At 34.6% G+C, this 12,866-nt stretch overlaps 1 protein-coding gene across 10 annotated transcripts in view; it reads right to left on the reverse strand.

Moving 5' to 3' along the window:
• Positions 1 to 12,866, reverse strand: part of SLIT2 (slit guidance ligand 2) — a 257,708-nt gene that overhangs the window by 229,142 nt on the left and 15,700 nt on the right. For all 10 annotated transcript variants that reach the window (XM_072037740.1, XM_072037743.1, XM_072037736.1 and 7 more), the window contains exon 4: positions 7,323 to 7,394. In XM_072037740.1, the coding sequence (XP_071893841.1) occupies positions 7,323 to 7,394 (72 nt within the window). The remainder of the gene's footprint in view (positions 1 to 7,322; positions 7,395 to 12,866) is intronic.

Consider the following 12,866-nt stretch of genomic DNA (forward strand, 5'->3'; position numbering starts at 1 on the left):
ACATTAATATGATTACAGGTGATCCAAAACCAGTTACTTTAATTTTCACATTAAGAAAGCAGTTATCTCAATTCTCCACTTCTTTAATTACTATCATATCATCAAAAATACAGAGGATAATTATTTTTGCTTGAGGCCAAGGAGGTCGAGGTAACAAGGCCATAATTACTAAAGTAGACTTAATTAATTTGAATACCACCATGTTATTTAAAAGTGCTATGGGTTAAATAAGTAATTATTAATGATTCATGTTTTTACACTAGATATATTTAAATGCTAACAGCAATAAAAGATTATGACTACCACAGACACTTGTGTTGGTCCAGAAGAATCGCTGTAAGCCATATTTGTGTTTCCTTGGTGTTTAACATGATTTTCAAATTAAGGTTAAAAGCAACTATAAACAGTTTTGGAATGTTTGTTATAATAAAAAGTCAATAGAAGTATCCCTACAGATGCTTGTTTCTGAAAATAGTAAACTATAGCTTTGGTAATGCAGATTATGTAAAGATTTAATGATATGTCATTTTATCACACAGCAAATGAAATATCACCATTAAAACAATATATGAGATTGTACTTTTTTTGCAAGAAATAAAGACAAATTTAACTGCAATTTAAAGATGCTTCCCAATTATCTCCAAAATTAAAACCAAACATCTATCTTAAGAGAAACAAGAAAAAAAAAAAAAAAGTTTCCAATTTAAAAAATACCATACTATTCAACTAGCAATGTTTAATCTGAATTTTGTATGTTTTATGTTTGGTACACCTTTTTTCCCCTCCCTGCACTGCATCATATTCTGTGCTGTGGAAAGAAAGAAAAAAAAAAAAAAAAGCATAGCTGATGAAAAGCCTATAGATTAAGAGACTCTAAAACACTAAAGGGCAGGAAGAGTTATTTAATGTGAAGTTTAAGTAATAATTGCCACAGTGATAATACATTTTACTCTTTTTTTTTTTTTCTCCCAACTACATTTCAAAAGTTCATCCTTGTTCCACCAACACTTTTACTCAACTAAACCTAAGGCTGAATGCTTCCTGTTGCTAGGATATAACTACTGCAAGTTGCACATGAAATGCATATATATAATTCTAATTTCTCTGTTCAAAAAATAAATCACCTGCTGCACTGTACAAGTTTTTGCAGTACTTTCGAAATCTCGATAGCCATCTTGCCATCTGTTACCTTACACAAGTAGGCCTTATGTCTGAAACAAAGCTGTAGTAATATTTGTTTTGCTTGCTAGGTTGTAAACTGAGTTCTCAGTTTTGAAACGTTGTAACAGAGAAGGAGAACTGAAGGTAGAGGCAAGTAATAGGACAAGAGGAAAAAGCACACACACACACAAGCTAAGCTGCATAAAGCATTCAAGCAAAGCATTCAAGCTCCTGATTTATGTTTCTCCCTAGATTAAAGAATGAACAGGTGACAGAGAAGCAAAAAATAATTAATTAATTTTTTAAAAAATCAGTTTATAATGTCTTACAGAATTTTTCCTCCTAGATTTTCCATACCAGGAATGAATGCCAAAGAAGAGAGACAACAAACCTAGCATGGTAGGCGACTGATTCTTAGTTACTCAGCTCCTTCATATAGGTAATGAACCTTAACATTGATATATTTTATATCGCATTGATATATTTAATATATATCGATTGTTGTATTCTTATAGTCCTGTCTTTACTCATGAACTGAAATTACAGCAAAAATAAAACTCACAGAACTGACAGCAGACTTACAGCAAGCATAGGGGATCAAATTCACTCTGAAAACATTTTAGACTAGGGCATTTAGACTTCAAATTAGTGACAATGCACTGAGTTAGCACCGCTATGATAATGGCACATCCACACTGCAAGCAATAGTAATTAGCCTTGTGTGTTAAATTAGGGATTTCCTTTTAATTACTGGCTTATAATACAACAAAGCCGAAATTGTACATTTTTTATACATATATGATATTTAGCATCTCTTTGTTAATAAAAATTATTTTGAAAGATATTTATTTTCTAAGAACTATACTTACTGTTCAAAAATGATGCTAATAAAATAATGCTGGTAATTAAAAGTTCATCAGTATTAAAACTGCTAAGTTCTTACTGACTTTACTGGTTGGGAACCTATTATTTGTTTAGAGAAAACAATTTAAGCATTCTTGTATTTGAAATTAATCACTGCAGTAGAAAAAAAAAGTCATTAATACTGGTGTGATGAAAGACTTGTTTTCATTTATTCTTAAAAGGATAAAATTCAAATCTGTCACACAAAAAAATAAAAATCAAGTAGTATTGTACAGACTGCTAAAATGGCCCATAACAAACCATAAAAACTGAAACCAATGGCTAAGAAACTCTTTATCAGGAAGGATCTAACAAAAAGGTCAACTATTAATTCATGGAGAGGTTAAAAAAAAATCCCCTCCCGCAATATTTTTTTTTGGTTATACATCCAGCACACTTCTGCAATAAGGCACAGCACACTAATGTCACTGCAGCACACGCACCAGTGGGAACCTACCCAGTACTCTTATCTAGCAGCAGATCCAATACCAATCCGCTTGCAGAAGAGGGATTCACCAGTAGTGCTTTCTGAGAAGGGAAAACTTGCTCCTCAATGGATTTTTAACATCCAGAGCCACCTGTCTGCAGTTGGAGTAAGATTTTGGAGGCTTTGGGATAATGAACATTTTTTAATGAGCAATTTCTCTGCTCATTAAGGCATTCCAGATTAAAGATAAATGTCTTATTGATAAAATTACAACTGCAGTTTCACTTGCCATGGTTATGATTAAAAAGGATGGGATGTGACAAATCCATGAATTAAGCCTCAAATACAGCTACCTTAACAATGAGACTGGCATCTTAAAAACATTTTAGAAGTCACTGCTTTAGTTGCTTAACATACACCATTTTTTTTAATTATTATTATTATTATTATTATTATTTATTTTCCATTCTGATTGCATTTTCCACTCTGACTGCTTTTTACCTTTACCAAGGGAACAAAACCACCCACCACTCAGCAAACACCTAAAGAAGGTATAACCGCAAATGATGCAAATCGCAGGTTCCCCTGCAGCAGCTGGAAAAACAGAGCTGAAAGCCGCCCAGAGAACTTTCCTCCTCTTTGCATCAGCCGTCCACAGCCTTCTCTGCAACAGAAGCGGGCAGCAGCGCTCGCTCGGGGTAGCTGGCTGGATGAGTAATGATGTCGGTCCGGCTGGACAACGGTAACCCTGGCAACTGTAACCTGCAATTCCTGCCTAACCATTGTGGGATTTATTGTGGCAGGGGCCAAAGAGGCCAAGAGTAAAATGAAGCAGAGAACTATGGTGTCTGACACATCTAGTACCACACACTTTAATCATAGCTGGCAGAAATTAATTCAGGAGGAATTTTTGCAAGGGCCCCCCATGCAGCGTGGTTTGTTGTTGTTGCTGCTGTTGCTGTTCTGGCTGAAGATTTTTTTCCAATTTTCTTTTCTTATGTTTAGATTTTTTTTTTTCTTCTTGTATTATCTGATAGGGGTTTTTTGTTTTGTTTTAAGTCACTAACAGATACCTCAGAACCAAGGGTTTATTAATCAGACTATATTAAGATTTTTCCTTTAGAGGAGAAATATCTTATTCACAATGTGTTTCTTTTCAAGCACACTGTATCAGATACCTTTTCTTTCTGATATGTATTTAATATCAGACCACATCCACTAGAAATATTGTTTTCTTTTTCAAAGCCAATATTGTCATTATTACTCATATAGAAAATATCGGTCAGTAAGGGAGCTTAACCTCATTCCAAGTGCAAGCAATGTAGATCAAAAGGGACAAGCTTTGTGCATGGCATTTAAAATCCTTTATATGCAACTAATTAATAAAGTTATCTTTTAAAACCAAATTATCAAACAGCTTGGGCCCAGCCCTCAGTATCCTGCAGCAAACAGCAATCAATGAGCTGTGATCTAACCAGCCAAAGTAAGCAGTCAAAATCCATTTGCCTCAGCCAAGCACACACTAGCTCCCTGCACTAAAGCACCATTGCTGATGCTGTACAAGTTAGCTTGAGTGAGCACACAGGTCACTGAAAACAACGCATCCCGCTCCTGCAAGAAAAATACTTGTTGAACAAGGACTTGTGTTACCCCCTGGGATTTACAACAGCACCTATATTTTAACAGTATCGCGTCAAAACAGAGGTTCATGTACATTTTCCTTTGAAAGGGATCTTGCAAGGTAAGATTCATATACCCTGCAGCGCTAGTCATACTATTTTTAGCATACTTCTTCCTATTGAAATGTATGTGTCAAAACACCTTTGCAGATAACTCTTAATGAGAGAATCCGTTTCTGCTTTGACTAAAATTATCCATTTTAACTGGTTCCAAGAGAGATTTCTTGGAAGGCTGCTAAACGTGAGAGTAACATGAAAAATAATTCATTTAATTACCTTTGAATCAAGAGTCTCCAGACATAGGAAATAATGCACTGTCTCTTTTAAACTCTCAACCTATCGCTTTCCTTTACTTACACTTCCCATCTGTCAACAAGTGCTTGTAATTTTATTACAGTGTCCTGTAGTTTATGCAGAGTTGGTATTATTTTACAGAGTTCTGTTAATGGACTGGATAAATGGTAATGCTATTTAAACTAGTCTCCTGCTCCAGCAAACACAGCTGCAACTGTACTACTATTTCTAGGCAAACATCTTGACCTGAACATGCAGTGCTCTCTCAACCCGTCCAAAGAGAAATTGGAGCAGACAGCAAAGGGAAAGCATAGCCGGCCGCTGGCGGCAACCAACTGTGTCTAATCATAATTCATATACAGTGTACCCTCTTTCTTTTATATTGCATTTAGACTACACAACAAGCATATGTGCTTCTTCACCTGGCATCTCATTTACAGCCAAGGGTCAAATGGTAATTATTATTCACAGAAGCTCAATAGTATGTTGAAAACTTGCATTGCACACACTGTTTGATTAGCTGTTAAATGCCAAAAATAAATACTAAACCCAAAGAATATTATACATTTTATTGATCATTGAAGAACTTTAATTGTCCTTAAAAATGTATTTATTTGGATATAAATATGTATAAGCACATACAACAAAAGTTAAGGAAAGATTTAATATTCTTCATAGTGGTCAAACTATATATAATCTGGAAGTTGACCAAGAGCATTTAACTAGCATCAGTACTTTTGTTGGACTGATATTTTTTTAATTACAAATTTAGTGTTAAGTGACCACAGATTTTTAGTATCACTCGTATTTTCTTTTAAACATGAATACATTATAACCAGACATTCATTTTCATGGTCTGATCAACAATAACCCTTAGGCAGAGGAAATTTAATACTGCGAAGCTAGTGATCTCTTACTTTCTACCATATACACTATGAGCAGTTGTGTGCTTTATGTCAAAAGATATTATAGATTTAAGACTAACATTTATCAAATATACAATTCTGAATTAAATGCATTCAAGTATGATTTTGCATGAAGTCTGCATCCATTTCTTTCCTGCAAATTATGGCTCATTTCAATTTTTTACAAATTTAGGTAAGAACCTTTACACTACAGTTGGAATAATAAAATGATCATAAATCCCTTTCATTTTCCTTCCTGATGGAAGTAATATCTCCATGATTGCTGATAGAAATTACAGAAGAGACTGAATTGTTAATACATAAAACCACATATAAATATGTTATAATATTATAGCAGTGTAAAAATATTTCTGTCAGAACAAAAGCCTTCAGGAGCTTTCTGGCCTAGTAATTTAACAACTCATTGCATCTACAGGGAAGTTTGGGAAACAAAACATGCATCCAAAGCAGAGGGAAGAAACAGAAATACAAAGAACTAAATGTTTACAATAATAGAGTCATTTTCAGTTTCCATTTCAAATTACTTCAAGAAGGGAAAAAAAGAACTATTTTGCAATATTAGAACAGAAATAAATGCCTAAAAATCAAAGCTGCATTATAACATTTGTTCTCACAAACATTTCCATATACTAAAGTGAAAATATAAATAAGAGAAACCCCACTTTCCTTCACCTACACTCATTTTTTTCCAAGCACACAAGTCATGAAACTCAACAACAATTTCAACAGCAGAAATCTCACCTAAAGCCTAAAGAAATGTGTCAAATACACATCTTCAATTAAAAGATGGCTAATTTTTTCAAAGCCTATTTAAGCATGTCATGTTGTATTCCATTCACACCACATACTGCAAAGTTACCTTGAAATTTATTTAATAATAATAAGTGATTGCGTAGATAAATACAGGAATCAGTATCTGAACTTCATTCCATGTTTACACTACAACATAAATCAGTAGATTCTTACAAATTGCCAATGGGTCAAAACATTAATTTAAAAATCTTGCCAAGAGTAAAACATTATCAAACCAAATAAGAGAATCAAAACAACAACTCATTACCCAATTTGATATATTTTTTTATTTATCACAAAGGACTTCATAGTTTTGTTTTTTTTTTGTTTTTTTTTTTTTTTTCCCTGAGTTTATGTTGCCACCTGTGTTTTCTTTGGGAGAGACATCTCCACAGGCTACAGTTTACCAACACTGATTGTCTTGGTTGATCGAGTGTGTACAGCCACAACAGAAACATCACAAAGTGCTTGTACAGTGCTATGTCACTGGGTGAGAATCTCCATAGACATGCAGCTCATTTAACAAAGGAAATAGAAAGAAAGAAGAGAAGAGAAGAGAAGAGAAGAGAAGAGAAGAGAAGAGAAGAGAAGAGAAGAGAAGAGAAGAGAAGAGAAGAGAAGAGAAGAGAAGAGAAGAGAAGAGAAGAGAAGAGAAGAGAAGAGAAGAGAAGAGAAGAGAAGAGAAGAGAAGAGAAGAGAAGAGAAGAGAAGAGAAGAGAAGAGAAGAGAAGAGAAGAGAAGAGAAGAGAAGAGAAGAGAAGAGAAGAGAAGAGAAGAGAAGAGAAGAGAAGAGAAGAGAAGAGAAGAGAAGAGAAGAGAAGAGAAGAGAAGAGAGAAAAAAAGAAAAGAGAAAAAAAGAGAAAAAAAAAAAAAAAAAACAAAGCATTCTTTCAACAAGACTTGTTAACAGATAGGGGCATGGATGAAGCAGTATTTTGTTTCATGCAAGTATCTGCATCTAACAGATTCTAAAAAAATAAAATAAAATTTTGCAAAGTAGTCAAAGGAAGTACCCAAAAGATCATTGTTCCTAAATGCATTTTAGCCCTGTCTGAGGCAAAAGACAAAACCTTAATGCATAACAGAGTAACAGATCAACTCCAAATTTTCAAGAATAGTTATTGGGTTGTGCCTACTTACAGCCTGTATAACTTCGGTGTCCCCAGAAAGAGCAGTTCAGAAAGCAACTGGAGGTTATTTCTGTTTAGGCGCCTTTTGAAAGAAAAAGAAAAGGTTGTGTTAGATTACAAATAAAGTGCTACAGCAATGCAATGCATATACTTTGAGCAGATTCCTGTGCTATAACAAGCTGATTTTAAAGACCAGAAAGACTATGTAATGCTGGTCCATTAGCGGAGACATGGTCCAGCAGTAAATTCACCATGGACTAATTACATTTTCTGGTTTCCCCAACAGACTGTATTACCTATTTCATTTTATGAAAGATTATTTTGAATTTCTGTAATCAACCACTAATTCAGGACTCTATCCCACATAAATGAGAAAACTAAAAAAATACAAAATCTTCAGAGTAACTTCAGTCCTCCGCCAACTGTGTTCCTCTTAGTATAATGAAGCAAACGAACATTTTGTGACCTTGAAATACTGTTGAAGGGAAAACATAGCAAACGCATGAACTTAGTTAAGTAATAAGAGAATAGATCTATATAACCTATTTCAACAACAACAAAAACTGTTACACCCTGATCAAGTGAAAGCCAAAAAAATCAGAAAGTCACGACTTACATTTGGCATTACAGGTTTTATTTATTTGTTTTTGGCATATGGTTTTGTCTATAGCTGTAAAATACTCAAAAATTAAAAAAAAAAAATTAAAAAAAAAGTTGTACAGAAGATACATAAAACACTACAAAAGAAGAATTGGAAATTGGAATTTGAAGATACCTATTTGTCTATTCAGTTTCTCACTGAACATCCTGACCAGGGTTTAAACCTATACAGATTGATGTGACAAGTTCCAAGTCCACTGTAATATAACAATAGGTAACAAAACAACCCCTCTCCAAAACAAATACGTTCCATCTTCATGATTTTTTTTAAACACACAGTGCAGATTATTCTTTCTAACATGTATAAATGACAGCCCTGGAGCATACAGTCATACCATTCAAGAATTCAAACTCAAAACAGGTTTTTGTTTTTAAGCAATGCAACACACGTCACCTACCATTCAAGCGAGGCAACATACTGAAAAAACTGTTTCCTCCTAACGACCTCATCACAATCCAAGTTCACAATGCACAGTGCTTTTCAATCCACTACTTCTAGGGCATTCCTGGCCACCAGACCGCACACTGTAGTCTGATATTTATTTTATCCCTTAAGCATTACTTATGTCAATATGTATTTATCAAGACATTCCACAAGGTTAAAAAAAGCTACTGGACAGAAATTATGCAAAATTAAGTTTTAGAATTTCATAAAGTTTCAGAACTTCTTGCTTCTTAGTCTTAGGGATGAATTCAAACAATTAAGCCAGTCTCTCAGGGCTGATTTTTCATACTATAACCATTGTTCCACATAAGGGCCCTTCCAATTTAAAGGTTTTCCTATATATTCCCTAATGTAGATAGATACACACTCAAGACCACACTCAAGACTCAGTTTTATTTAGCCACTTGATTTAGTTCACTTAACTGTTGTTCCCTTAAACTTCAATGTGACTACTGGTGAGACCAAAATAACCTGAGAAAGACTCTTACATACCCACAGGCTTGCTCCCACATTTCAAACGGTGAGAGAGCAATCAGGTTTTTGAGGTCTAGATATTGACAGCAATACAATTTTAATGTCATGTTCCTTTTTGTTAGTCAAGCACCAGAAGTCCTAGTATCTTTAAGCAGAAGAAATTTTAGTCACACACTTTGAAGACTAGAAGAGACTTTTGAGTGAGAGAAACATCCTGAAAAGAAAAGATTATACCACTGGGATAAAGTGAGGTGAGTGAAGATGCATTTTAATAAGAAATAGAAAAAAAGCTTAATCCAACAGCAACAAAAATGTGATCCCACAAATCATATTCCCAAATCAGTAGAAGGAAAGTTTTCAGTATAAAAGAAATATACAACTGTAAAAAGAAGTTAATAAATGCTGGAAAACTTTTGATTTGAACACTGCCTCAGAAAACTGTACCTACGTTAAAAAAAAAATAAATAGTATTTTATTATTTGTAGATCTATTGCATTTTCAAAATAAGGCAATTAAAAAACCAGACACTTTCTTACCTTTAGTAAGTTTTTGTAGAACAGAATTAAAGACAACAAAACTGAAGTAGTAGGAAGAAAACTGTTTCAAAGAAATGATTACATTTCTGATCAGAAAGGAGTATTGAGAACATGACGGAATTCTGACATATTGAACATGAGCAAATGGTTAAATAAAAAGAGAAGTAAAATTCATTCACCCTTTCTCCTTGTTAGATAGTTCAGACTTAATCCTCTAAGGATATGATTGCAGATCAATAAATAAATAAATAATAAAATGGGAAAACTTGTAAAGACTGGGAGGTTAGTCTCTAATCAGAAACTATTAAGGACAAAAAACTGTTCATATTTTTGTAAGGACTATTTGCTTCAGATACTAAGCAATAATCACTAGCTCTAACTAAAGGTGCAATGAAATCACACATTGTCTGTATGCCCAACATAATACAAAATGGTGATACCATACAATGATGTAACATTAATTGATGGTGTAGTTCTTCAGACAGGCTTGTCTTTCCCTAAATGGCAACAGCAATCTTAAAAGGATACACTCAGCATCACTTGATAAGTATACTTCACAGGCCAAATAGTTGTACTAGTACATAACTTTCCATACAAGCAGTTAATACCTTAGATCATGAGTTTCTATTGCTACCTGTAGTTCACACAGCCCACGCAACTGAGTATACATAGTTTAACAAAGGATGCACATGCTGCTGTACAGACATTAAAAATCTAAATTATAGGTAGTAAATCAAACTCATGAATTAACCTAACAATAATAGCAGTACATTCATGACTCAAGAGTTTCTACTAACAGAGCTTGGCACTTTGAATTAGTTTCAGCCTACATTTTTACTTTGCCTTTCATAAAATTAAAACATTTGTTCTTCGAGCACTAAGTGAATTAAGGGGACATGAGTTAAATAAACTACTGACCACTCAGTATTTTGTAGTTTCTACTTTGAATGATCTCATCCCTCTCATTGTAGCTCCTTTTAGGAGCTCAGCTTTCTCTACCAAAAATCTGGATATCCTTTATTACCTGTGCCCAAGAGTACCAAATATTGTTAATTTTTGTGAAGGAGATGAGAGACATTTCATTTGCAGTATGACTTCACGAAAGAGGCTTCAGCTAAGCCTAACAAGTTATATAAATATATATAAAATATTATATACTAAAAAAAATGCTTTCAACAGAGTGAATTTGTTTTTCTTAAATTTCTTGTAAGTAAATTTTATGACTTTACTGAAACAATTTTTTCAAGACTACAATAGATGTATTAAAAAATAAATCAATCTATGAATTCAAACATAAGTGAATGAAAAGGATGTGCAGTGAACCTGGCACACATACACCAGTATGCCGGAACACAGCAGCTTTCATGTATACAGTCAACTATGAAGAGTCTGCAATCTTTGAAATAGAGCCACATACAAAAAGTCCAGAAAATACATTCCTACTTTAAAACAGATATTGGTTCTCTGATACTGACATTGCCACCTTTTCCTGTGGCACCTTTGGCTCATGCAGACAAATTTAATTTTGTCTGAAATAACAGTACCTGTCCTCAACATGCAGACATGGAATAAGTGTGAGACAGACATGATTGTCTTTGTCCCCAGAAGTTGAAAACTGAGGTAACCATAGATTTAGCAGAGAGAAGAAAAAAAAAAAAACACAAAACAAAACAAAACCACAGAACATACAAACAGCCATTACAATCTGCAAGAACTACAGGTACTGCAAAGTAAAAACAACCAGAAAATAAAAAATAATCACTTTTTCTTTCAGTGTGTCAGCACAGACCTCACTGCAGCTTGCTAGCAGACAGCATTTCCCCTGGGACAATGTGAAAAGAGAAATTTCAGTTGCATCAACTGAACTGCTCTCCCAGAACTGGCATTAAGTTCAAGGTATACCACTGAAAAAAGAGTGATGAAATATTCCATACTGTTCCCTTTCAGTTTCCCAACCAAGCCAGAAAAAAATGGCATTTCTCTAGCAAAGGAGGAGAGTTCAGAAGAGATGAAGTGTTAGTGGCATTAGCAACAGAAAATGTACTGGAGAATCTCTTCTAATATTGCAATACCTTGAACTGTAAAGTCCTTGGGTAGTGTCCAGAAATAAATGGATGAGGGTCTGACATCACATAATTCTTTCAATGTAACAAAACTAAGCCACAGTTGCAATTAAAATAAATATAATTTCTGTTTCTTCCATTACTGAATCCAGCTTTGAGATGGGGCAAACTGACAGACTGACTCAGACAAATTTTTGAGCTTTTCATGATAAATTCAAGCAAGGTCCACATAATACATAAATTACACAAAATGTTTTAAATACTTCAGTTTAGAGTTTCTAGAGCTCGGTCTTCTAAATATAGTAAGGGCTAGAAAAACCAACTTTGAAGTGAAGTGATGGAAAAAGTGTATGAATATACTCAAAGATATTACAGCTTTCAGAGGAATCAGTTTGAGGACACAGAAGGGGAATCTTTGACAGATGGGCAGGCAAAAATAGTCCTTAAAGAAAGCTTGATACCAATAGGCAGATAAGATGTAGGTACAGACAAGCAACAGGTTACATAGCGAAGCAAACAGTGCAGAAAAAATAAATACACATATATATAAATGGCTTGATTTAAGGGATGCATGCAGAGCTGTGATTATTATCACTGCCCGTAAGGAAATGATTTACATTTGTTATGAGTTCTAGAGAACAAGCTATCCTTGCAGAAATGGCAGCATAACTGGGTTTTACTTGTCTTCTGCATGGAGCCAGAGGACGTGTCAGTAGATGACAGAGTTAGAGGCAGAGGAAGTTTTGGGGAGAACATTTTAAGCTCCCAGTGACAGCATCCCAACCCAGCGTAGTCTGGCCATCCCACCCATCCATTCTGTTGTCACTCTAAGTTTTCTTGCCACAGTAACCAATCTACTATTAATCACGCAGAGGTAGGGAGGAAGAGGTAGGGAAAAAAAACTTATTTCACCGTTTGCAGTTTAATTTTCTGCAATTACTACAATTCACAAGCATGTCTGTATTTGTTTTTGAGACTTGTTAGTACTTTACAGTGGATTCACTGCAAGTTGCAATGAATTGACTTCATACAGTCAGAGAAGCCCTCATCTTTTCCGATGTAGCCTCATCCTTATTCTATTCCATTCTTGTTCCAAGATGACCTTCATAACAGGGGACCTCAGGAGGTCCCAACCTCCTGCTTAAAGCAGGGTCAGTTATGAGATCAAGACAAGTTGCTTAGGGCTTCATCCAGTACAGTCTGAAAAGCCTTCAAGGACAGATGGCACAGCCTCTCTGGGCAACTGATTTGTTCCAGAACATAACCGCCCTTACAGTGAAAAAGTCTTCCCCTTCTATCTAGTCATAATCTCACATTTAAGTTTATGCTTGTCTCACCACATTGATGAGCCTGGCTCCAGCTTATTGATAACTTTC

This window comes from Anas platyrhynchos, chromosome 4, assembly GCF_047663525.1.
Source record: "Anas platyrhynchos isolate ZD024472 breed Pekin duck chromosome 4, IASCAAS_PekinDuck_T2T, whole genome shotgun sequence".
NCBI lineage: Eukaryota > Metazoa > Chordata > Aves > Anseriformes > Anatidae > Anas > Anas platyrhynchos.